Below are 23,106 nucleotides of genomic sequence, written 5' to 3' on the forward strand. Positions count from 1 at the left end.
AAGCCCTTTAAGTGGGCAACAGAGTAGCCTTTTCATCACAAAAAGGACAACCTCTGCACTGACCTCCCTTTCTACTCCAAAATTGCCAGCCGGCCAACCACTTCTCTCTCTCTTTGGTGCTGAGATCCAGATGCTGATGGCCCCATGTCTTGTGGTGTGGCAGTGCAGACAGGAGCCAAAGACTCAGCCCCATGTGCCTACAACAACCAAGTTTTAGTCTCCACAGACTCTGGGAAGGTGCTTCCCAGCTTGGATAACAGACACTTGCTAGTTCTGTGTTGTAGTGCCCTAAAAAGAGCAGTGGGGCTGCAGCCATGCTGCCGTGGTTACCATGCTAGCTTGAGCAGAGCTGGTACCTCTGTGTCCCCATGCTTGGAAGCATTGTCCCAGCCACAGTGTAGACACTCCCTTAACGTGCCTTGCAGCAGCAAGTGGGCTGAGCTCCCTAGGAGCAGGGGTTCTGTTTGACCAGAGGTAGCTCCGTCTCTCCTGCAGGGCTGCACTGTCCCAGCGCCAATCATTCTGTTCTCTCTCTCTCTCTCTCTCTTTTTCAGACTGATAAGATGGGTTGTTTCTCCACGTCTGTGAATCTTTCTGCCTTTAACCAGATCTCTGATTACCGCAACAACATCGATGCAGTGGCCACTCTGGTAGAGGATGGCACAGGTAACTTCAGAGTTGCCTCTGAAAGGAGTAAGAAAGTCACCTGAATAAAAATGCACTAGTATTATCAGGAACATCAAAGAGCCCTGTTCTTAATCCATTGAGAGCACTGACATACAGGCTCACAGGAAGCTCTGGGACTGGCCTTTCTTTGAGCCCATGGGGGTCCTGTGGGCCTGTCTCACTGGGTAGGCATTGGAACTATAAGCCCATAAAGCATATTGCTTTGTGGGTCCAAAGCGGTGATGTGCTCTGGTCTCATAGTGCATCACCAGCAGCTCTCTCATAGCCATTCGTAGTTGGGAAGAAGAGACCAAATAGCCAGGTTCCCGAGATCACCATCTCCCTGAGGGTATAAAGTATCTGCAGCCTACTACACGTTTGTGTTGCCAGAGGGCCTACACTCTAGTGCAGGGGTGGGGAACCTCAGGCCCAGAGGTTGCATGAAGCTCCCAGTTTGACTGGTTCCAGCCCCTGGGTCCAACTCTCCCTCCCCTGCCCACTGCTTCTCCACTGCAGGGCTAGAGCACACAAAATCCACTAGGCTGGGCCCCCTAGGCTCTGGTGTGAGAGGGAAATGTGGGGAGTGTCTTTCTGCTTCTCAGTCAGGGCCACATCAGTGAGGGTTTGTTTTCTCACTTGTGTGTGGCCCCTGAGTGATTTTTCTGTGGGTTAATGGCCCCTGGCCCAAAAAGGGATCTCCAACGCTGTTCTAGTGGAATTGCCCTACAGATGGTTCTTGGTTCCCTGTCTCCCTCCCTCCCTCCTATCTCTTCCCCTCTCCCTTTCACTCAGAGGTGCAGGTCAATGCCTCCCGCAGCTTCTTCATCTCCCGGACAGCTGGGACAGTCACATTTGAGGAGGTTAACCCTTATTACTACACTGGAGAGATCTACGGTGGAAAGGTAATTCTTGTCTGTCCAGCGAAAACAGCAGAAATAATGTGTTCCCAGCTATGTCTCCTCACACTGCTCTGTCCTGAACAAAAGCTCTGGAATGCCATAGAGACCAAATTATTCCCAACATTTGGTTGAGGTGGGGTGAAAACTGAGGCACAAGTCTGTGACATTAGAATAAAAAGCGCAAACTCTGTACAACAATATTAGTTGCTAAAAAGCCCCAAGGACTAAAAATACAGGGAATCCAGAGTTCAGGGTTAGAACTCACAGAAAATTCAAACATTTGAAAGTTTGGAATTACATAGGCCAAGTTCCCAAGTGTGAGTCTGTGTGCTGTCTCTTCACACAGCAATAAAGGAGATGATGACTCTAACAATGCTGGCAATGTTGATGGCAATTGGGGTGTTCTCTCTGCCCATAAGATACAGCAATTCAGGTGAGAAGGAGTTGGAGAGTCCATGTGTCCATGCCATTAATTTGTGTTCCTCTCCCCCATGTGATTCCCAGATTAAAGTTGTCGATCACCAAGGCAATGCACTGAGTGACACACCAGTTTACCTTATAGTAAGCTACAGCAGGCAGCAGTTTAATCAGACATATGTCACAGATGACTCTGGGAGAGCTTCCTTTGAGCTAAACACGAATGCTTGGAATGGTTCCTCCGTCTCTTTGGAGGTGAGTGAGAGCTGTCTCCTCATGATTTCTAACAATGGAAATTATACAGCTTTCCAGAACCAGTTTATTGCTCTGCAGATGTCTCCCCTGCCCAGTTCTAAAGAGGAACCATACTTTGGACTTATATTACCCCTAGATATTCCAGTTCTTGGCTTCCCAACAAACATCTCCTGGGCTGTGTCTACATTGGCCCCTATTCCGTAATAGGGATGCAAATGTAGCACTTTGGAATAGGCAAATCCACGGGGGATTTAAATATCCCCCATGGCATTTGCATTAACATGGCTGCCGCTTTTTTCCGGCTTGTAGATAAGCCGGAGAAAAGCGCCAGTCTGGACGCGATCCTCCGGAAAATAAGCTCTTTTCCGGAGGATCTCTTATTCCTTATTCCTTTCAAGTAGGAATACGAGATCCTCCGGAAAAGAGCTTATTTTCCGGAGGATCGCGTCCAGACTGGCGCTTTTCTCCGGCTTATCTACAAGCCGGAAAAAAGTGGCAGCCATGTTAATGCAAATGCCGCGGGGGATATTTAAATCCCCCGCGGATTTGCCTATTCCAAAGTGCTACATTTGCATCCCTATTACGGAATAGGGGCCAATGTAGACACAGCCCACATGTACATTATTCCCAAACTGTGGATCCTTGTTATGTTGTCCTTGACTCCTCCCATAACTGCTGGCACCTCCCGATCCTGACCTGCTACTGTTCCAATCATGAGCTTCCCTAGGAAGCCGGTTAGTAGGTAGAGTAATGCCTTTCAAGCCAGTAGATTCACTCCAGGAATGAATTTAGCCTAGGATCTCTAAATCATATCCACAATCTTGACTCCCACCAATCCCAGAATTTCTCTCATCTGATGTACTCAGCCAGGCCCACTGATAGGGGGCGGGAGCAAAGGGGGCAATAGCCCTGGGGCTCAGAGATTCAAAGAGCCCAGGAGCTCCCTGTTCCCATTGCCACTACTGCAACAATGGAACCCTGGGATCCCTTGAATTGCTTTGGGAGCTCCGGAGCGCTGCTCCGCTGCTCTGTGCAGCTCTGAGGACTGAGAAGGAGAGCTACACTGCAGTCTGGGTCGTCTAAGCCCTGCTCCTTCCGGGGGCAGAGTGCCCCCCCACCTCGCCCTGTAGTCTACAGTGGCTGTTGGTCCCCTGTACTCAGCCAGAAAGCACATTGTTAATTTTCTGACAGGGGAGATTCCTGCTTGAGGACCCAGAATACATGCCACTGACAGTCAATGTGTACTACCAGAATGCCTACTACTTCATACAGCCATTATACACCACTGCCAAGAGCTTCCTCAGGATCGTACGTGTGCCAGAAATGCTGCCCTGTGGCAAAAATGAAAGGGTGCAGGTGGACTTCAGAATTTACCAGAAAGACCTGAGTTATGGTCACAAGAGTGTGGATTTTTCTTACTATGTGAGTTGCTAGGGAAATGCAAGGGGGTGGTAGTGATGCTGGATAAAGATGCTGGATAAGGAACCCTAACAGACTCAAGCCCTGTATGGCCGGGGGATGGGGGGCGGGGGAGAGAGAGAGAGAGAGAGAGAGTCTCACACACACGATCAATCTCTCTCTCACACACACCTCTCTCTCTCTCTCTCTCTCTCTCTCTCTCTCTCTCTCTCTCACACACACACACACACACACACACGCACACCCCCCAATGAGACGTCTTGTGCAGTGGCCATTTATTTATTGTTTCTCTTTATTCAATGTGGCGACTGCCATTATGAACAGGGCCACTTAAATAATTTCACAGAGTCCATCAAGTAGCTATCAAAATGGTGGGACATTTGCTCACAACTCATACCGCACTGGCTCAGACCTGGTGCCTGACCGGAAAAAGATTCCATATCCCAGTCGCTGTAGCTCCCCGAGCCACCTGCTCTCCATTCGCCGCGGTGCCATACATGGGAACCCTGGTCTGTGTGATATTGTCATGCTACACACTGTATTTCTGGCATTTCCTGGCCCTTCTCTCATGTCTTTTTCTCTCATCTCCCTCAGGTCATGGGGAAAGTGGGGATTGTCCTTTCAGGTCAGAAGACTTTCTTGGTTGGATCTTCTAAGAGTAAGTGCAGGCATCTCTTCACACAGTGATCATTCTGTGCTCTGCTGTGTCCCCACAAGCTCTGCTCCATGATGTAGCCATGTAGGGTAAAACTGGGCATTTCACTGCTATCTGCTAACACCCAATGAGCTGATACTCTAGCCCCTGCAGGTGATGGTTAGAGACAGAGAGATCTATAATGGCATGTCAGAGCTTGAGGAGCCCATGGGGAGACTGATTGTTCCATGAGTCTGTCTGGACTCTCCTTGGTTCTATGTGACCCAGTTCCATGAGGCAGAGACAGGGAGAAAGGAAACAAAATGGCAGAGGAAGAGTGATGGCAAAAGGGAAGATCTTGGTACATTTGGTGATGGAAACATAACCACCTTTTCCTCTCTCTTTCTCCCCTCTACCCTCCCCCATCCAGTGATTACGGGCACCTTCTTCATCCCTCTGGTCTTCACCTCTGACTATGCCCCCGCTCCTACCATTGTAGTTTATGTCATCTTCCCCACTGGAGGAATCATAGCTGATAGTGCCCCTTTCAGGGTCTCCATGTGCTTCAAAAATGAGGTAGGACTCATGGCTGAGGGGCTGTGGGTTCATGGGGATATGTGTCTGGGAAGGAATGCCACAAAGTTATGGGGGGGGGGGGGAGGAGTAGTTACATGTGAGTGGCCATGTGTAACTCAATGGCTGAAATAGAGATTCACTGGGAATGTAGGGACCTGTGTTAGTGTGTGGATTTGTTGAGGCTCGTAGAGGAAGGGTCACTGAAGACCCTCTGTTTGGAAAGGCCTGAGATCTGGGACCATTCTAATGTCGTTTGGCATCAAGATACTTAACCACAAGCTGAAAGCCCTTTTCTTGTGCACACACATCTCACTCTTGAGGACTGACAGCTCCATTGTTCGACAGGAGCCTAGCTGTCACAGGGAGCTATGATCAGATAGGGTGAGCAAGTGCCTTAGGATAGTGCTTCTCAACCTGGGGGTTCTCAGTAGGGACAACCATTGAGACAGATCTTTGGTGTGGTAGGAAAGGTATATGTTGGTTCATGTTTGCACTGACTAGTATTTTTTTTCCAGGAGGCACATCAACTCATCTAGGGTACGTCTACACAGCAGTATTATTTCCAAATAACTGATGTTATTCTGAAATAACAAAGAGCTCATTTACACAGCAAGCCTTTATTTTGAAATCATGTCGAGCTAGAGGACTTCTTACTCTGACTCCTGTAATCCTCGTTTCATGAGGAGCAAGGGAAGTCGAAGGAAGAGTGTTCTTCCTTCAACTTTCTGCTGCATAGACAGTTCCAGAAGCTGAATTAAGCTATTTCAACTTCAGTTGTGCAATTGACGTAACTGAAGTTGCATGACTTAATTCAGTTTTTGCCTGCTGTGTAGACATGCCCCTAGATATTTGCCTAGCTTTACAACAGGTTACAGAAAAGCATCAGCGAAGTCAGTACACACTAAAATGTCATACAGATTTGTTTATAATGCTCAGTATAATATACACTGAAATGCAAGCACAACAGTTATATTGCAATTGATTTCATGTATAAGAATATTGTACAAATGTATTTTCAGTAGTAGTGGGCTGTGACACTTCTGATTTTGTAAATAAGTCGTTAGGTGAGAGGAAATTTGGGGTATGCAAGACAAATCAGACTCCTGACAGGATACAGCAGTCTGAAACTCTTGAGAGCCACTGCTTTAGGAAACATAAGCCAGTCCCATGGAGGCTTTAAAGAGGACAACTGAGTCTTTTCAGTTTGACCTGGCATTCAGAGGAGAGCTGGTGTGGAGAGAAGAGCACTGCAATGATGGACTCTCAGCAGTTTGTGCTGTTGGTTCTTCTGGTTAAGTGTCTCTAATAATATTCATGGCATGCAGTGATATCTATCCAAGCTACAGCTCCTACCCTCAATTGTCCTTATTCCTCAGTTGTCCTTCTCTTCAGAACCCCAGTCATGGGCCATCTGCTCCCATAGCTGCCTCATTCTCTCCTGAAGCAATTGGCTCTGCCTGAGGTGAACCCTTAGGGATTACCTTCACCTGGACTATGTGGGGCTCTTCTCTGTTGTAGCAACCTGCAGGATGATCAGCAGAGGGAATTCTCTCCCTGCTTTTCTCCCCTCCCATCTCATGTTCTTTTCCCTTGTGCCCATCAAGGTGAAGGTAGAGTTCTCAGAGGATGAGGCCCTCCCTGGATCTGAGGTCAGTCTCCGGATCCAGGCTGCTCCCAGATCCATGTGCGCTGTCCGAGCTGTGGATCAGAGTGTCCTATTGATGAGGCCAGAAAGACAGCTGAGCAACTCCCTGGTAAATGACTCCACTACGCTCTGTGTGAAAGGAAGAGCATGGGCGAGAATAAGAATAGATTGTATCTCTGCAGTGTGTCCTTCCAAGGAGCTCTGAGGGTTCCATGGGAGACAGTAGCATTAGCCCTACTGCACAGATGGGGAAAATGAGTCTCAGGCAGGAAAGTGACTTTCTCACTATCACACAGTCATCATCCCTGTTATGGTGAATGCCAGAGGGACAGACAGAGAACTGCCTTGATCTAGCCTTTGCTAGGCTCTTACTGTGGCCTGCTTGGATATTCCATTGGCAGTCTTAATGCACCCCTTTTGATGAGTATATGATCACTAGCCATGTAGTAGAATTCTTTGGTAAACAAACATCATGAAGGCGAATGGCATATTAGGTTGCATTAGGAGGAGCATTGCCAGCAGATCCAGAGAAGTGATTACTCCCCTTTATTCAGTTCTGGTGAGGCCATATCTGGAGTATTGTGTCCAGTTCTGGGGCCCCCACTATAGAAAAGATGTGAACGCATCCACCGGAGAGTGACCAAAATGATTAGGGGGCTGGAGTGTATGACCTATGAGGAGAGACTGAAGGATTTGGGTTTGTTTAGTCTGCAGAAGAGAAGAGTGAGGGGGGTTTTGATAGCAGCCTTCAACTTCCTGAAGGGAGGTTCCAAAGAGGATGGAGAAAGGCTGTTTTCAGTAGTGACAGATGGCAGAACAAGGAGCAATGGTCTCAAATTGCAGTGGGGGAGGTCTAGGTTGGATATTAGGAAAAACTATTTCACTAGGAGGGTGGTGAAGCACTGGAATGGGTTACCTAGGGAGGGGGTGGAATCTCCAACCCTAAAGGTTTTTAAGTCTCAGCTTGAGAAAGCCCTAGCTGGGTTCATTTAGTTGGGATTGGTCCTGCCTAGAGCAGGGGGCTGGACTTGATGACCTTCTAAGGTCTCTTCCAGCTCTATGGTTCTATGATTCATGATCAGCACACAGTGGTAAATCCAGGGTAAGTTCTTGTCTCCTGCCTCATGCTCACTGCACATGACCCCACTGCCTCTCCAAGAAGAAAATAGGAGAAATGTAGAAGACTGATTGAGAGTCTGTTCTGAGAGTCTACCCCATATGCTGGGTCTAAGCTTTCCCTACACAGTAGCATGGGACAACCATTCAGATCAATCTTTGATGTCGTAGGAAAGGTGTACGTTGGTTCATGTTTGCACTGACTAGTATTTTTTTTCTCTTTCTTGTTTTTCCCAGATCTATGGGCTATTCCCACATATTTTTCGTGGTGGATACCCTCATCAAGTGTCTGAAGATGACTTCTTATGCTGGTCTCCAGAACCTCTCCAGCCTGATGTTTTTATGGTGTTCAAAGTAATGATCTTGGATTCTTCCTCACTGGCTAGGTTACAGCTTATTAGGAAACAACTCTAGTAATCATTGGTATTTCACTGATTGGCTGGATGAGTTACCTGATATTAGTGACCAATAGCAAAATATTTAGTGCACATTGGTGGAATGATTCAGGGCTTCAGACATTATCGGTTAGTAGGAAAGAGTCGTATGTTAGGTCTTCATGCTCTATGGCTGAGTGGTTTAGAATGCCTACAGCTAGATAGCCGGATCAATACTGATGCCTCACTGGGCAGTTTGGTTAAGGCATCTGACACTAGTGGCTAATAGGAACCAGCCAGGTGTGCATTGAGATACTCACTTATAAGAGATATACATGGAGGATGTTCAACAGGAGTATTGCCGTTTCCCCATAGGCCCAATAGACTTTGAAGGAGAAGAAACTTGCACTGTTTGGGTGTGTCTACACTGTCGCCTTAGCTTGAAATAAGCTATGCAGTTTGAGCTATGTAAATTCTGTAGCTTATTTCGAGTCTATTTTGAAATAGCTTATTTCATAATTTAGTGCTGTCTACATAGCGCCAAATTTCAAAATAAATGGCTATTCTGCAATGTCCCTTAATCTTCACGGAATCAGGTTTATAGGGACGTCAGAATAGCGAACCTGTTATATTTTGAAATAATGGGCTTGTTTCAAAGATGCAGAATAGCTATTTTGGGATACTGGCAGTATCCTGAAATAGCGCTGCAGTGTAGATGTGTAGCCTTTGAGTCAGGCCTGATAAATCAATGCAAGGGGGATCCATTGTCTCACTGCTGTGAGATATGAGTAATTCTGACTTAAATCAAAGTGAAGGACTTATGTGTAGCTGAGAGGGAACTGGGTCCCTGCTTTATAAGAGAGATGAACAGCCTAAGGGACAAAGGGCAGATGAGAGAAAGAAAGGGAAAGATGGGTTTCTGATATCTAAACTTTCAGCACATTTTCTCTTTTATTTCTCTCTTTCTCTCTTCAGGAAATGGGCTTGAAAATCATGTCCAATGCCCATATCAAGAAGCCAAGACAGTGCGTAACGACTGTGGCTGTGACACAAATGATAGTGACAGTACTGGAGAGCACAGTCCCCATGCTAACTGTACCTCCAGTTTTCACAAGTGAGCATTTGCTAGCTATCCTTTCTGCTTCCTCTTACTTCTCACTAGAGGGTTCAGTCTTGTAACTGAAAGCACAGAGCTTAAGGTAAGCAGTCCATGCTGTGATTGCAAATGATGGAGGAAAACAGAGGCAAAACATTGCTCTGCACTGAAGTTGCTTTCTGGGCTGCCTGTGACTGAGGAGTTCTTCCTGCTGAAATGTTAGCAAGTTGGCTGTTGTTGCAGACACTAGTCTGTCATCTGAGCAGTTGACATTCTCACTTTGTATCTCTGATCAGGGCATGTCTACACAGCAGGGCTAAAGCCAAAAGAAGCTATGTGACTTGAGCTATGTCAATTCCATAGTTGAAGTTGAAATAGCTTATTTCAGCTTTTGGCGCTGTCTACACAACGTGAAGTCTGAAAGCACTCTTCCCTTGACTTCCCTTACTTCTTGTACAATGAGGGTTACAGGAGTTGGAGTAAGCAGTCCTCCAGCTCAACATTATTTTGACATTATGTTGAAATAACTGCTTGTGTGTAGACACAAGCCTATGTTATTTCAGAATCATCAATTATTCTGAAATAACACTGCTGTGTAAACATACCCCTGAGCCAAATGGGAGACTCGTGTACTCTGAATTTGGTTCTGAAGTTCCTATAGTAACTGAGATTTTGAAAAAAGAGTTTGTTTGACCCGTGCATGCACCTTTCATTACCTCGTGCCCTGCTGTGAAGCTATATAATGCTAAGCAAGTAAACTGCCCTCAGTACCTTCTCAACAGCCTTAGCCTGAGATGGTGCTTTAGTGTTTCTTCCTTGAGCATGCTAGATGACATACCCAGTCTTTAGTTTAGTTTATTAGTTAGTAAGTTCAGTTTAGTTTGTTACTTTCAGGATTGTTTCTCCTCTCTCCTCTTAAAAGAGGCTCGCCTTCCTCAATAGGGCATGCCTGATTCATCGGGGTTTAAATGCCGCCTCACTTTCTGGGAGGCCGTCCCAATTTGTGATGGCCACTCCAAGTGTGTCTGCTGCCTTGAAAGTATCACAGAAGCATAATTCTCCCAGGAAGGGAAAATCTCTAGAGACCTCTAGAAGTCCCAGAACAATGAGCTCTGACTCTCTCATAGGGTGTCTGTTTCCAAAAGACCCCACTTTCCAAAGTACAGGACTTGGTGGCGATGGGGGACTTGAACTACTTAGACATATGTTGGTAAAATAATACAGCTGGGCACAGATTATCCCACAAGGTCTTAGAATGTATTAGAAATATTTTTTTTATCATAGAAGTGGAGAAAGCAACTAGGAAAGGGGCTGTTCTAGCTTAGATTCTGAGAACAAGGGAGGAACTGGTTGAGAATTTGAAAGTGGAAGTCAGCTTGGGTAAAAGTGATCATGATTCTGATTTTAAGGAATGGCAGGAAGGAAAACAGCAGGAAAGATAATGGATTTTGCAGGGGCTGACCCAGGAAACTCAGGGAGTTTGTAGGTAAGATCCCATGGAAAGCAAATCTAAGGGGAACACAATTCAAGCGAGTTGGGAGTTTTTCAAAGACATATTATTAAGAGCACAAGAGTAAACTATTCCACTGCATAGACTAGATAAGAAGTATGGCAAAACATCATCCTGGCTTAAGTAGGAGATCTTCAACCATCTGAAATTCAAAAAAGAATCCTACAAAAAGTGGAAACTACATCAAATTATGGCAGATGAATATAAAAACCCACAAGCATGTAGAAGCAAAATAAAAGTTAAGGCATAAAATGAGATTAAACTGGCTAGAGACATGAAGAGTCACATTACATTAGAAACAAGAGATAAACTAAGGTCAGGATAAGAATGAAGGGAAAATGAGGGGAGAAAAACAATACAACAAAATGTGAAAATGTTGGGAATACTAAAGGCCCATTTTGTTTGAGTTTTCACCAGAAAGATGAGTAGAAATGGAACATCTAACATAGTGATCTGCAGTTATAGTGAGGTAGGATCTGAGGCTAAAATAGGAAAGAACAAGTTAAGATTACTTGTCTCAAGATCCGAAGCAGCAGATGGAAAAGCATTTCTCTCTTAGCTCTGGATTCCATTATATGGCCCCCTCCTTCCTGTGGAGATACTGCTCAGAGGTCACCTGAGCAAGAAGCACCTACTGGAGCACTACTCAAAGAAGTAGGAGAGATGACTCACCCTGTGCAATAAATATAGTTCTTTGCGATGGGTGTCCCTGTGGGTGCTCCACTAGGAGCCTTCCTGCCCCTCTGCTTTAGAGTTTACTCTTTGAGACTTTTTGATGGTGAAAGAATTGAGGCTGTTTTACCTGTGCAGCTCTATAAAGCTTTGGTATGGGACACAAGATAGTGAAGAGCGCACTCACAGGCTAATGAAAATCTCCAGCTGAAGGTGCACAGCCTGAAGTGGAGTCCCCATCAGGACACACATCTTGAATAAGTGCAGTTGCTACACAGAGGCTGTGTCTAGACTACATGGCTCCGTTGACAGAGCCATGTAAAACAGTTTATTTGGCATAGGCAAAGAAGCGGGGATTTAAATAGTCCCCGCTTCATTAAAATAAAAATGGCCACCGCCGTGCTGTGCCAACGATCCCTCGTGAAACGAGGTTTACTGGAGCGGTTGACAAGGCTTACTTTGTCGACTGCGGTGCCTCTAGACTGCCCTGCTGTGCCAGATCAGCAGATCATCGGCACAGTGTGGCGGCCATTTTTATTTTAATGAAGTGGAGATTATTTAAATACCCGCTTCTTTGCCTGTGCCGAATAAACTGTTTTACATGGCTCCGTTGACGGAGCCATGTAGTCTAGACATAGCCAGAGTAAGTAGCCTCTCTTAATCTCCAGCACTCCCTGAGAGGTTCACCACAACTGGACATGGGACCACCATATCACCACCTGCACCTCCAGTTGAGAAGCAAGTTCGCAAATATTTCCCAGAAACCTGGATATGGAATTTATTTTCAGTCGGGTAAGTAGCGCAGTGTGGTAGCCCAATTTGATCATCTTTGCACCATCCTGAATGACCAAAGATCTGGTCATATTTTAGAGATTTACAAAAGTAGAGAAAAGTGCTGAGTTGCACACGTAGGGGAGATTTTCAGATGAGTATACTGTGGGTCCTTTAACTGCCAGGCTGGTGGTAATAGGGTTTTATGGCTGAAATGTCAGTCACTTTTCTTTTGTTAAATGTCCATTTCCATAAAAACTTGAATCTAAATATCTATCAGCAGGTTATTTTCTCTTCTGTGATGAAGCATAGTGTTATTGTCATAATAGCTATTGCGATGTCATCCATGTGACAATCCCTTAATCAAGGGGTTTGATTCGAACTAACACGTCCCGGAGCACACTTTCACTTCCGAATCTGCTGTTGAGCGGAATAACGCGCGGGCAAGATCATGCTAATGAAGCGCAGGATATTTAAATCCCTGCTTCATTAGCAATTTCGGTTGCCTACATTTGCATCCCTCGCTCGAACTAGGGAGCAAGTGTAGACGTACCCTAACGCAGCTGCCCTCATTCAGTGCAGAATCACTGCTACTATGTCTTGTAAACTTGGCATAGACTCTGCAGGCCAGGCCAGCCCCCTGATGTGCCATCACATTTTGGCTGGCTTCCTAGCACACGAGAGTGGAAGTTATTGCTTGGCTCTTACACTAATTCTCCCTGCCCTTGGGCAAGTCACTTCACCTCTCTGTTCCTCGGTTTCCACATCTGTGAAATGTTTGTAAAGGGTTTTTAGAGCTATAGGCAGTATCTGTGGAATGTGCCAGGCATCATTATTAATGGAACCTTTTTGGAAAGTGGCAAAATATCATTTTATTTCCAGTGAGAAATTTTAACAAAGAGGTGCAACTCTGAGCTCTAAAACGCTGGGTGGGGAACATAGATTTTCAAAGATCATCTACAATTGACTTTAATGGAAGTTGAGGATATTTAGTATTTTGCAGGATGGGATTGTTTACTGATGTGTCTAACACAATTCAATTGTGCGTCTTTGCAGATTCTGTCTATGGTAAGAGTGAGGTACAGAGATGGGCCCAACTCACAAATCTGAGATATGGGTTTGTGTCCAGATTTCAAAGGCTCCATTGTTCAGATGATTCTGATTGCAGTAATTGGATTGGGTGCCTTGGCAATAGGCCCATTGATGGTGGGGTCCAAGAGGGCAACTGCCCTGGTACCAGGCAGTTCAAAAGGGCCTGGGGCTCCTGGCTCCTGCTGTTGCTACTGTGGCAGCAGCAGCAGCTGGAACTCTGAGCCCTTTAAATCACTGCTGGAGCCCCAGGTGGCACATTCCAGACAGCACTAAAGGCTGGTGGGGCTGGGGCGGGAGGGGGGGAAAGACACGGGTGGCTTCTCCAGCTCTACCCCTTCCACCTGAGGCCCCTTCTGTGAGTGTGGAGCCAGCCCCTCACCCCACCTTGCCCAGCGGCCTGGCAATTTTGTCGACCCCCTGTTTGGGAATAAGGGCTCTGGGCCTTCTAGAGACATGACCAGATGGTGTCTTCTAGTAAAGGATTTTATCTCTTCATGGTTTTTCCTCTCAGTCCCACTGGAAACAGGGATGTCCCTGTCATGGTGCCTGACACCATTACTGAGTGGAAAGCTGGGACATTCTGCACATCTGAGGTAGGCTTTGGACTCGCCCCAACCACGAGCCTTCTGGCCTTCAAGCCTTTCTTTGTAGAGCCCACACTGCCCTACTCTGTGATCCGGGGAGAGACTTTCACCCTGAAAGCCACTGTCTACAATTATCTGCTGCAGTGCATCAAGGTGAGTCCTGTGGGTGGCTCTGTAAGGAGGCAGCAAGTGGGGATAGCATCTTCCTCATCATCTCCTGGACTTTGCACCCACTGCTGCCTCCTAGATCAAAGTGACCCTGGCTGAGTCCCCAAACTTCCACTTGGAGCAATGTGAAGGCTGCATCTACACCAGCTGCCTCTGCACCAATGAAGCCAAGACATTTCACTGGAGAGTCACAACTAAACAACTAGGTGAGGCAAATGGGGGATGAGGGTGTAAAAGCCAGGGAGGGCACAATTATGTGTTACTGGACTTCAGGTTAGATTGCATTGGATAAGAAAAATGGAGTACGTGGCCTTTTAACTGTAGGGCACCAGTTGCCAAACATCAAGGGCACTAATAAGATCAAGAATGGGCCAAAGAGCCTTTTATTTTAAGGGGTATGGCTACACTACAGAGGGTTTTTTTTTTTCAGAAAAATGGCTGTTTTTCTGAAAAAACATCAATTACGTCCACACTGCAATCGTGTTCTTCCAAAAGAAAATTTAAAAAAATCTGAAGGGGTTTTCCTGACATTGGTAATCCTCTTTCTACAAGGAAAGAGCTCTTTCGGAAAAAGGCATGTGTGGACGGAGAAAAGGGAGTTCTTTCTAAAGAAGAGGAAAGAGGAAAAAGCACAGGTGCCCTAGTGGCCACTCCTTCCATAGTAATCACAGCTGAAATGTGAGAGAACCTCCATTCAGCGTGGATGCTCTCTTTGGAAAAAGCAGATGGCTTTTTCGATGCTCTTTTGTAGTGTGGACACTCTCTTTCAGAAGAAGTTTTCTGGAAGATCTCTTCCAGAAAAGCTTCTTCCGAAAGAAGCCTTCAGTCTAGACATAGCCTAGGTGACTGGTTCTATTCATTTTGTCTGGAAGGTGATATTTATAGCAGTACCAGAGGATGTTTTTCATAGTCTGCTGTACAATCTGTCATTTCTTGTTTTCAGGGTCGGTTAACATCACCCTTAGCACAGAGGCCCTGGACACCAAAGATCTCTGTGAAGGGAAGGTACCATTTGTACCAACAAGAGGACGGACAGATACGCTGATCAAACCTGTTCTAGTCCAGGTCAGTTTGGGGTTGGACTTAGCTCCCTTATCATCGCTAATAGGAAGGAAATCAGCCCCCATATGCAGTGAGGTGAAATTTAGGCTCTTAAATTGCCACTTCTTATTTAAAGGAGACTAAGTGGCTTCTCCAGGCCTGAGTTATGGTCCAGCTAGGTCCTTACAGTAAGGATCAAAGGACTTGCTTCTGAAGGAGGTTTCCACTATTTTATGTGAAACTCAATTCCTTTATGCCCTCTTCTGGGGGCAACCTCATATCCCCATGTCCTGGCATCAGGGCTTGCCTTGTGCCCACTGATCCTTGTGCACTCCTCTATGTCCTGTCTGAGATGCTGGGATAATGGATGTTGCCAACTGATCCCCTCTTGTAAGCTCCACTTCCCAAGGTGGCAGATGCCCCCACCCAGGAAATCAGCCCTGTCAGGAGTTCGGAGATCTTTGGGCTGCATGGAGCAAGAAACCAGGCAGATCTCAGGGGCGGGGGAGGGTTTCTCATAAGCCTGACATGAAAACACATGTGGTTCATAGCCTAATTGTAACCCTATGTCTCTCCCCTCCTCCTTCCACCGCCTCTGACTCCAATGCTGCTGTCCCCTCCCCAATAGCCAGAGGGAATTCTTGTGGAGAAGGCTCACAGCTCCCTGCTTTGCCCTGAAGGAGGTAGGTGGGCTACTCAGGTGGGGAAAGGGAATAAGAAGATGCAGGTGGGCGGGGGGACTCTGTCTCCTTGGCTTAGGAGCAGCCTTTGTTTTATCTGAAAGAGGTAGGTAAGATCACATTTATCTGTGCAGGGCCTCGTGCAGGAATGTTCCTTATTTTTCAGGCTTGTATCCAGTCCCAGTGGGGCCAACAGCCACCGTGGGCTCTGGGGCAAGGTTGTGTGGGAGGGCCCAGCTCCATGTCCCCAGAAGGGGTGGTGGGGATGAGGGCAGTCAGCCCTTAGCACTGCCTGGATCATGATGCTGCCCCCACCGCCTAGCCCTCAAAGCCGTGTGGAGCAGCGCTCTGGTGCTCCCGTGACAGTTCAAAGGGGTTCAGGGCTCTGGCCACTGTGGCAGCTGGGGAGCTCCAGGCCCCTTTGAAAGTCTGACCCCTTCCCCCTGCCCATCGGCGGGCCTGTCCAATTCTAGCTAGACATGACTGAAGTAATGGGGCTGTCACCCCTTTCCTTGGGGGGCATTGTCTCCTCAAGTGTTCACTGCAAGGAAATGCTTCCTCATACCCAGACTCAAACTTCCCCCTTTCACCGGATTTACCCCTTCTGAGGCCCTTAGCTAACCAACTCCTAGGTCTTCTCAGAGTCATAGGCAGCAGTAACGTCTGCTGCTTTGTCACCTTGGCCAAGCAATGTAAGTTCATTCCAGTTTGCAAGACAAATGGGGACTCCCTCTGCATAAGGAGAGCAGGACTGAGCCTACAATATGAATGTCCTTGCAGCTAGCATAAAAGGGTGAAAGTGCCTTCACTTGGACAACTAGATAGAGCATAAGTGTCTGGATGGATCCAGTCTCTAGCTTCATTGGCCTTTGGAGGATGGCCTGGGAGGGATTTCAGAGTTCAGTTCCCAGCTGTGTTTCCCATGGTTTATGACGAGGACATTAGTAGAGTTAGAGAGATCCAGGGTTCTGGGTAAATAGACCAAACATACCTTTGCCTCTGAGGTTTGAAATGTGATAGAGTAACCAAGGCAGAAAGAAACAGAGCGGTTGCTCTGAACAGTGGGGGCTGCAAGGGAGACGGTTCCTGCACCCACAATAGAGGCCGGGAGGAGGGGGGAATAAAGTGGAGGAAGAGAGAAGTCAGGGCTAGGGAATGGAGGGGCAGGAAGGAGAGCACAGACAGGCCTCTGGGACTGCCTGGAAGCTCTGTGCAGGGGAACTTGAGATGTGGGAGCAGAACTGGCTCCAGGGGAGAATTTTCTGAGGATTCTGGAGGCCATTTTTTCAGATTCTCTTCCTGTTTGACACCTGGCTCCCAGGAACTCCAGCACAGGATTCTGTGTCCCTGGAACTGCCCCGGAATGTGGTTGAAGGCTCAGCCAGAGCCACTATCTCTGTCATGGGTAAGGAATTCAGCTTTGGACACTGGGTTGCCAGTTGTAGCTGCATGTGTTCCTGGAGGTTTCATCACATGATATAGTCTTTAATTAAAGATTAATCTTTAATTCCTGGAGATTACTGGAGAACCTGAGGGGGAAGGTTTCACCCTCTAAGTGCCATGGGCAGGGTGACTGAGGTGACTGATCCAGACCCTGCCTTTCTGAGTATTGCTCTGGAAAATGCCAAACCCTGAGCCCCCAAAACTTCCTCTGGTGTTTGACAAAGCCCAGGTCATTTTCTTCCCCTTTCCATGGCTGCATTTACAGGTTCTGTCTGGGGCTGGATGCACCAAATTACTCACAAGGGAAAGGCATTTTTTCTTGCAGGAGCCTCTAATAGTGACCAGAAACAGAAACTGCTGCCCCAGGGAATCACATGAAGAAGGGTCTGGATCCCGCATCTCCTCTACCCAGTTTGTCAATCCTGAGAGATTCTGCTAAAGCTTGGATTAAAAACACTGTGCTGCTGAGTGCTGATCCCAGCCCAGGTGCTGAATGCTGGGAAGGGAGCCCTCCCTTCAATGGACTAGTCCACCAAGAAGAGAAGGGAAAACACCCTCCTTATAAAAGAATGCTCTAGCTGAAAGGGACATTCCCCTTGCTGGGCTAAAAATAAACCTTCCGAGCGATAGAACATTCCACCGGGTGGAAATACACCAGGCAACAGTGGAGATCTCCCAAGAAAAAGAAAAAAGCTGTTTAGTGGAAGATTCCCCAGGGTTAGAACAGCATGTCCAACCCCAGTGCAATAAATAATGTAACATGCTAACAGACTGGACAAAACACATTTTAGGAGGACAGGGCTCCATCAGCCCAGGGGACCAGGCTGCCATCACCATGCTGTCATGGAACGTTCCAAGAGGAGGAGAACTAATCTCCCCACTTCTCGGCCAATCAGGATTTATCCCTGTTGCACCATCAGGTTTTTTTTCCTGCTTTGTCCTCCCTGGCAGGTGACATCATGGGGACGGCGCTGCAGAACCTGGACCAGCTGGTGCAGATGCCCAGTGGCTGCGGGGAGCAGAACATGGTGCTGTTTGCCCCCATCATCTACGTGCTGCAGTATCTGGAAAAGACAGGGCAGCTGAGTGAGGAGATCAGGGAGAGGGCGACAGGATTCCTGCGCAGCGGCAAGTACCCTGAGCCAGCTCTACTGCGTCCAGCCTGGCACCTGCCATGCCAGTAACCTCCTGCCCCTCTCCTGCACCCACCATATATATATATATATATATATATTCTTTCTCCCCACACAGTGGTCATTCTGTGAATACCCCCTCTCCCCAGCTTGGGTGGGTGACCATGTAATTTTCTGCACCTCTCCAGGGTACCAGAGGCAGCTGCTCTATAAACACCATGATGGCTCCTATAGCGCGTTTGGTACCGTAGACCAGGAAGGTAACACCTGGTAAGTTTTGGGGTAGCCCTTTTGTTTCCTGCTGTTTGAGAACCCTGAAGTCTATGAGCTAGGGGACTGGGTTGTCACTGAGCCCTCTGGACTGTTCCCAGAGCTGTAGGGAAAGATGTTAAGTCTCGTTCTGTGAATTGTACATGCCCCTCCTACTTCATGATAGGCTCGTGGTGCCTCAGAAAAGCCATAGTGCCACTGCTGGGGTACAGAGTAGCAACTGGGCAGAGAAATGGGACTGGACACAGGCACGATAACTGCTGGGGTAGTGGAGCTTTGCTGTCACCCAGGAGAGACCTTCTCCTCTTGCTCCCTTTTCCTCATTCTCTCCTCCACCTCCTTCACTTCCTGCCTCTCTCCGTCTCTTTTATCCATGTTTCTCATTCCCTCTCCCTGCTCCTCTCCTTCTCCTCATCCCTCTCTGCCATGCTCTCTCCCGCAGGCTGACGGCATTTGTGGCCAAGTGCTTTGGCCAGGCCAGGCCATACATCTTCTTAGATGGCAGGAACATCCGGGATGCACTGAGCTGGCTGCAGATTTACCAGTTGCCCAGCGGCTGTTTCAGGAGTGTGGGGAAGCTCTTCCACACAGCCATGAAGGTAATGGCATGGCGACTGCAGCCTGCAGGCCCAGCAGCCATGGGCCTTGACTCACTTGGGCTTCCTTGGCACTTCCTCTCGCTCTTCCTTGGTGGCAGGGGTGGGTGGGACTCACTTCAGGGGAGGGAATTCAGGGACCTTTACAGGGATGGAGTGGGGGACACTGATTCCCACCCTGCTTGTAGCCCTTTCCTAGCTCTGGGTGTGTGTACTTCCTGCAGGGCGGCGTGGATGGGGAGGTGCCCCTGGCTGCGTACATCACTGCAGCACATCTGGAGATAGGGGAGTCACTAAATGTGAGTATTAGGGCCACTCCTGCTCTCTGGATACCCAGTGCCCTCAGAGCTCAGTGCCAGCCTGTCACTCTCCTGTCTGCCTTGCTGGAGCTGGGCCTGGGCAGGGCACTCCTTGGAGGAGGAGCTCGCACTGCCTCAAGAGGAGGGTGCAGGGAGAGCACTGCTGTGGGTAGCTACACTGGGAGCAAGCTCATATGGATGGAGTCCTGTGATTGTCAGCACACGAACAGCCCAGTCCAGTCCCAGCAAGGCAAAGCACTGACCAGGAGTCCGTGCAGGGGCATCCGTGTGTACCCAGGCAAAGCAGTAGGAGGGTTGTCCCAGATGCCAGCATATGCCCTTGCTGTGCACTTGTACAGCTGGGTGTGTTCCAGCCTGTCTGTGTGTGTCCCCCAACACATGTGCCTGATTGTAAGTCTGTGCACCCATAAGGGCCCATTGCCAGTGTGTGCTTTCTCCCCCACAGAGCACCGTGGTGAAAAAGGCCTTGCACTGCCTCACTAGTGCCCTTCCCACTATTACCAGCACCTACACACAGGCACTGCTGGCCTATGCCTTCGCTCTGGCCCAGGACACTCAGCGCACACAGGAGCTGCTCATTGAACTAGACCAAAAGGCCATCAGAACAGGTACCAGGACCACGCAGCATTGACTGGCACACACAGGTGGGGGCAGGCCAGGAAGAATGTGATGGTTCAGAGCACGTGTCTTGTACTCCAACTCCTCCCACCCCTGGGCTGTGTCCGGGCCCTACAACCTGGGCTAAGACTGCACATGGTGGGCCAGATGTTTGAGCGAGTCCAGTGCCCATTTATGCACCAAAGCATTTGGCTTCATTTACAAAAACAACCAGCCTGTTGGGAGCCGAGCTCTTTGCAAGTGGGGCCACAAGTATCACACTGGGAGTGTCCTGGATGTGGCTGTACCACTGCACCTACCAAACTGCAGTGAGGGGTGGCCAAGCCTTTGGGTCTGGGATCTTTTGGGCATTTTAAGCTCAAAGAGCCTGACCAGAGTCCAGTCACTGCCCCATATTTCAGAATCCCTAGACACACTCTCAGAGCACAGATCTATGTGTCCAATATCAAAGCCATTTGGGCACAGCGCTGACACTTCAGACTCCCAAGTACTTACGCTCACCTCTCTCCCAGAGCTGCACCCCCAGGTGTGACACTTCTGGTTAAACTCCCTCCAGGACAGCAGCAGTGGTGGAGCTCTGCACACACAGACCCTGCACAAAAAGTCCAGCACAATTGCTTTTTTATTCAGGCAGGCAAAGCACAGACTGTACAAAACAATAAACATCAGAAACTGCAAAGTCGGTCGCTTTCCACAATGTCTCACCCTTCCCTGAGCCGTACTTAGGGACCGTCAGTGGCCAGGAAGGAAGGTAGGGTATCCCCTCGCTCAGGCAGGCTAGTACATGGTGGGTGACTTCTCCCCGACATGGAGAGTTGTCCATTCCCCAGCTCCTGTGTGACCTTGCTCTCTCCTGCTCCACATGTTCCCTTCCTGTCTGGCTCCCTCTGCTCCTGTGTAACCCCTCTGGTTTTGTCTTTTGGGCAACTGTCTGTTGCTCCTGTCTTCCTCCCAGCATTCAGGAGGGAAAGCTAAAAGTTTTCTAAGAATGCGTCTGCTGTTAGGCATAACCTTTGTGAGGCCTGTGTTCTTATCTGCTGCCTACCTAAACAGGTCTTGTCAGCAGTGGCAGAGCACATATGTATTTCATAATCCAGCTTCACCATGTCAAGCAGAATTGACAAGTGGTGCAGACATAGTCCCAGTTGATCACGTGGAATTTCTGGGCTCTTTTGGAAACAAACCCTTATTTAGGTGCCTTAAATGGAAGTTGAGTCCTTAGAAAATCTGGTCCTGGGTCTGCAGAGAGGCCAGGAAGATGAATTGGGAAGAGAAAAAGCTACAAGAGTCATATTAGTTATCAACCTGCGAGGCTGGATGGGGGAGACGGTATTTATCAGGAAGCCTGGGTAGCTGATCACTTTACACTCTGGGTAGGGAAGGGGCCATTTCTCCAGCAATCCAGGCAGCCAGAGGCTCTGGATAGTTAGGAGGTGTGCATAGTTTTGGTGTATTTCCCTCACAGTGTGTGTAACTGCAGATATTTGATGTGCAAGAGATTTACCTAGTAACCTGTATCCTTCTCTTGTAATAATGCAGTGGTGGTTTTTTCACATAGATAGCTGAGAAGTATTTTCCCAGTGCTCTGTGCCACCCCAGCCATGGGACCGCCCCGCTCTGTCAGAACTAGAGTAAAGGGCAAGCCTGCCAGCAGGGTTGGGGATAATCCCGAGTCCTTTCAATCATCGCTGGAGTGCTGCATGGTGCTCTCTGCGTGTGACATTGAGGGCTGCTTAGCCCCAGCCCTGCCCTTCTGCTTGAGGTGTCGGTCCTGCTGGTGAGGGGCTTTGATTGGATCACATTTACCCCACAGTAACTCTTACACCCCCAGGCCTGAGGCTTTCTCCCCCAACAGCCTCCTGTCTTATTCCTCCTTTCCCCAGGAGGGCAGATTCACTGGAGCCAGACCCCCTCGCAGCCCTCCAGTGCGGGTGTGTGGTCCCAACCCCAATCAATGGATGTGGAACTGACATCCTATGTGCTCCTGGCTATGCTCTCCAAGCTGAATGTCACCAGGACTGATGTTGCTACAGCTTCCGGCATTGTGGCCTGGCTCACCAAGCAGCAGAATGCCTATGGTGGCTTCTCCTCCACACAGGTAACACAAGCCTGACTACTGGGGCAGGTGATGGGCAGAGTGAGTCTCTGCACTGCAGCTGTGGGAATCGGACAGGCGCCAGTGCTCTGGGGGTGTGGATGGCTCTGGGTATGGGCCTGGGAGCATGCCCTGGCATGCACAGGTACAACCCTGATTTCAGTGCTCTCACTTGCTAGGTTCTGAGTCTTCCCCACTTTAAGCTCCAACGAGCACTCTCTGTCTCTCACACAAACTGCGAGGGGGCGGGCTATCTCTTCCCAGGACACAGTGGTTGCCCTGCAGGCTTTGGCCAAATATGCAGCCCTGATATACAGTGATACGAGTAACTTAGAGGTGACGGTGAAGTCCAAGGGAGGCTTTGAGAGGAAGTTCCAGATCACCCAGAAGAACCGGCTGCTGCTTCAGCAAGTGGTGCTGAAAGAAATCCCTGGGGAGTTCGCAGTGCAGGCTGTGGGGAGCGGCTGCGTCTATGCCCAGGTGAGACATTCCTCCCATGGTTGCCCCTCTTGCAGGGCTTCTTTGCCATGGTCAAATATCCATTTCCCTGCATACCCAGCAGTCAGGGGGTGCTCAGGCACATGGAGGGCTAACAGCAGTTTTCCTTACCACCCACCTCCCCGCTGTGGTACCTCTGGACCTCAAGTGTGATCCTGTGACAACATATGGGTAAACATAAGGAAGGCTGGCTCACACGGCTCCCAAGCGCTAGGGGAACTGGAGGTTGTATCTAGGGTGAGACTTGCTCCAAAAGGAGAACCCTAGTCCCAGCTATCCTAGGTGAAATCTCCTGATGCTAGTGTGCTAGAGACCTGTGCTCCTGGGACTGAAGCATGCAGGTCCCAGCCTGGCTCCCCATGTGTGGTCGATGTAGTCTTTTTGTCTACGCTTTAAGAGTATGAGCAGTAATTGGAGCCAGTGTGAGATGGGAACAGCTGGGCTCACTGTGATCCCTGAGAACAGACTAGTGAATACACGGGCAGCTACTGCCCATGAATAAAAATGGTCCAAATCTT

At 48.5% G+C, this 23,106-nt stretch overlaps 1 protein-coding gene across 2 annotated transcripts in view; it reads left to right on the forward strand.

The window, feature by feature from the left end:
• LOC102452987 (alpha-2-macroglobulin-like protein 1) overlaps window positions 1-23,106 on the forward strand; it is a 46,552-nt gene that overhangs the window by 14,393 nt on the left and 9,053 nt on the right. The window contains exons 9-30 of one of the 2 annotated variants that reach the window (XM_025183031.2): window positions 555-666; window positions 1,459-1,568; window positions 2,070-2,237; window positions 3,429-3,659; window positions 4,251-4,314; window positions 4,721-4,866; window positions 6,471-6,620; window positions 7,865-7,981; window positions 8,977-9,115; window positions 11,948-12,071; window positions 13,654-13,879; window positions 13,974-14,100; window positions 14,838-14,959; window positions 15,564-15,618; window positions 16,937-17,020; window positions 18,010-18,186; window positions 18,380-18,461; window positions 18,904-19,060; window positions 19,282-19,356; window positions 19,823-19,985; window positions 21,879-22,093; window positions 22,355-22,570. In XM_025183031.2, coding sequence (XP_025038816.2) covers window positions 555-666; window positions 1,459-1,568; window positions 2,070-2,237; window positions 3,429-3,659; window positions 4,251-4,314; window positions 4,721-4,866; window positions 6,471-6,620; window positions 7,865-7,981; window positions 8,977-9,115; window positions 11,948-12,071; window positions 13,654-13,879; window positions 13,974-14,100; window positions 14,838-14,959; window positions 15,564-15,618; window positions 16,937-17,020; window positions 18,010-18,186; window positions 18,380-18,461; window positions 18,904-19,060; window positions 19,282-19,356; window positions 19,823-19,985; window positions 21,879-22,093; window positions 22,355-22,570 — 3,060 coding nt within the window. The remainder of the gene's footprint in view (window positions 1-554; window positions 667-1,458; window positions 1,569-2,069; window positions 2,238-3,428; window positions 3,660-4,250; window positions 4,315-4,720; window positions 4,867-6,470; window positions 6,621-7,864; window positions 7,982-8,976; window positions 9,116-11,947; window positions 12,072-13,653; window positions 13,880-13,973; window positions 14,101-14,837; window positions 14,960-15,563; window positions 15,619-16,936; window positions 17,021-18,009; window positions 18,187-18,379; window positions 18,462-18,903; window positions 19,061-19,281; window positions 19,357-19,822; window positions 19,986-21,878; window positions 22,094-22,354; window positions 22,571-23,106) is intronic. The other variant, XM_025183032.2, reaches the window with a different exon arrangement.

The sequence above is a fragment of the Pelodiscus sinensis genome, chromosome 1 (genome assembly GCF_049634645.1).
Source record: "Pelodiscus sinensis isolate JC-2024 chromosome 1, ASM4963464v1, whole genome shotgun sequence".
Classification (NCBI taxonomy): Eukaryota; Metazoa; Chordata; order Testudines; family Trionychidae; genus Pelodiscus; species Pelodiscus sinensis.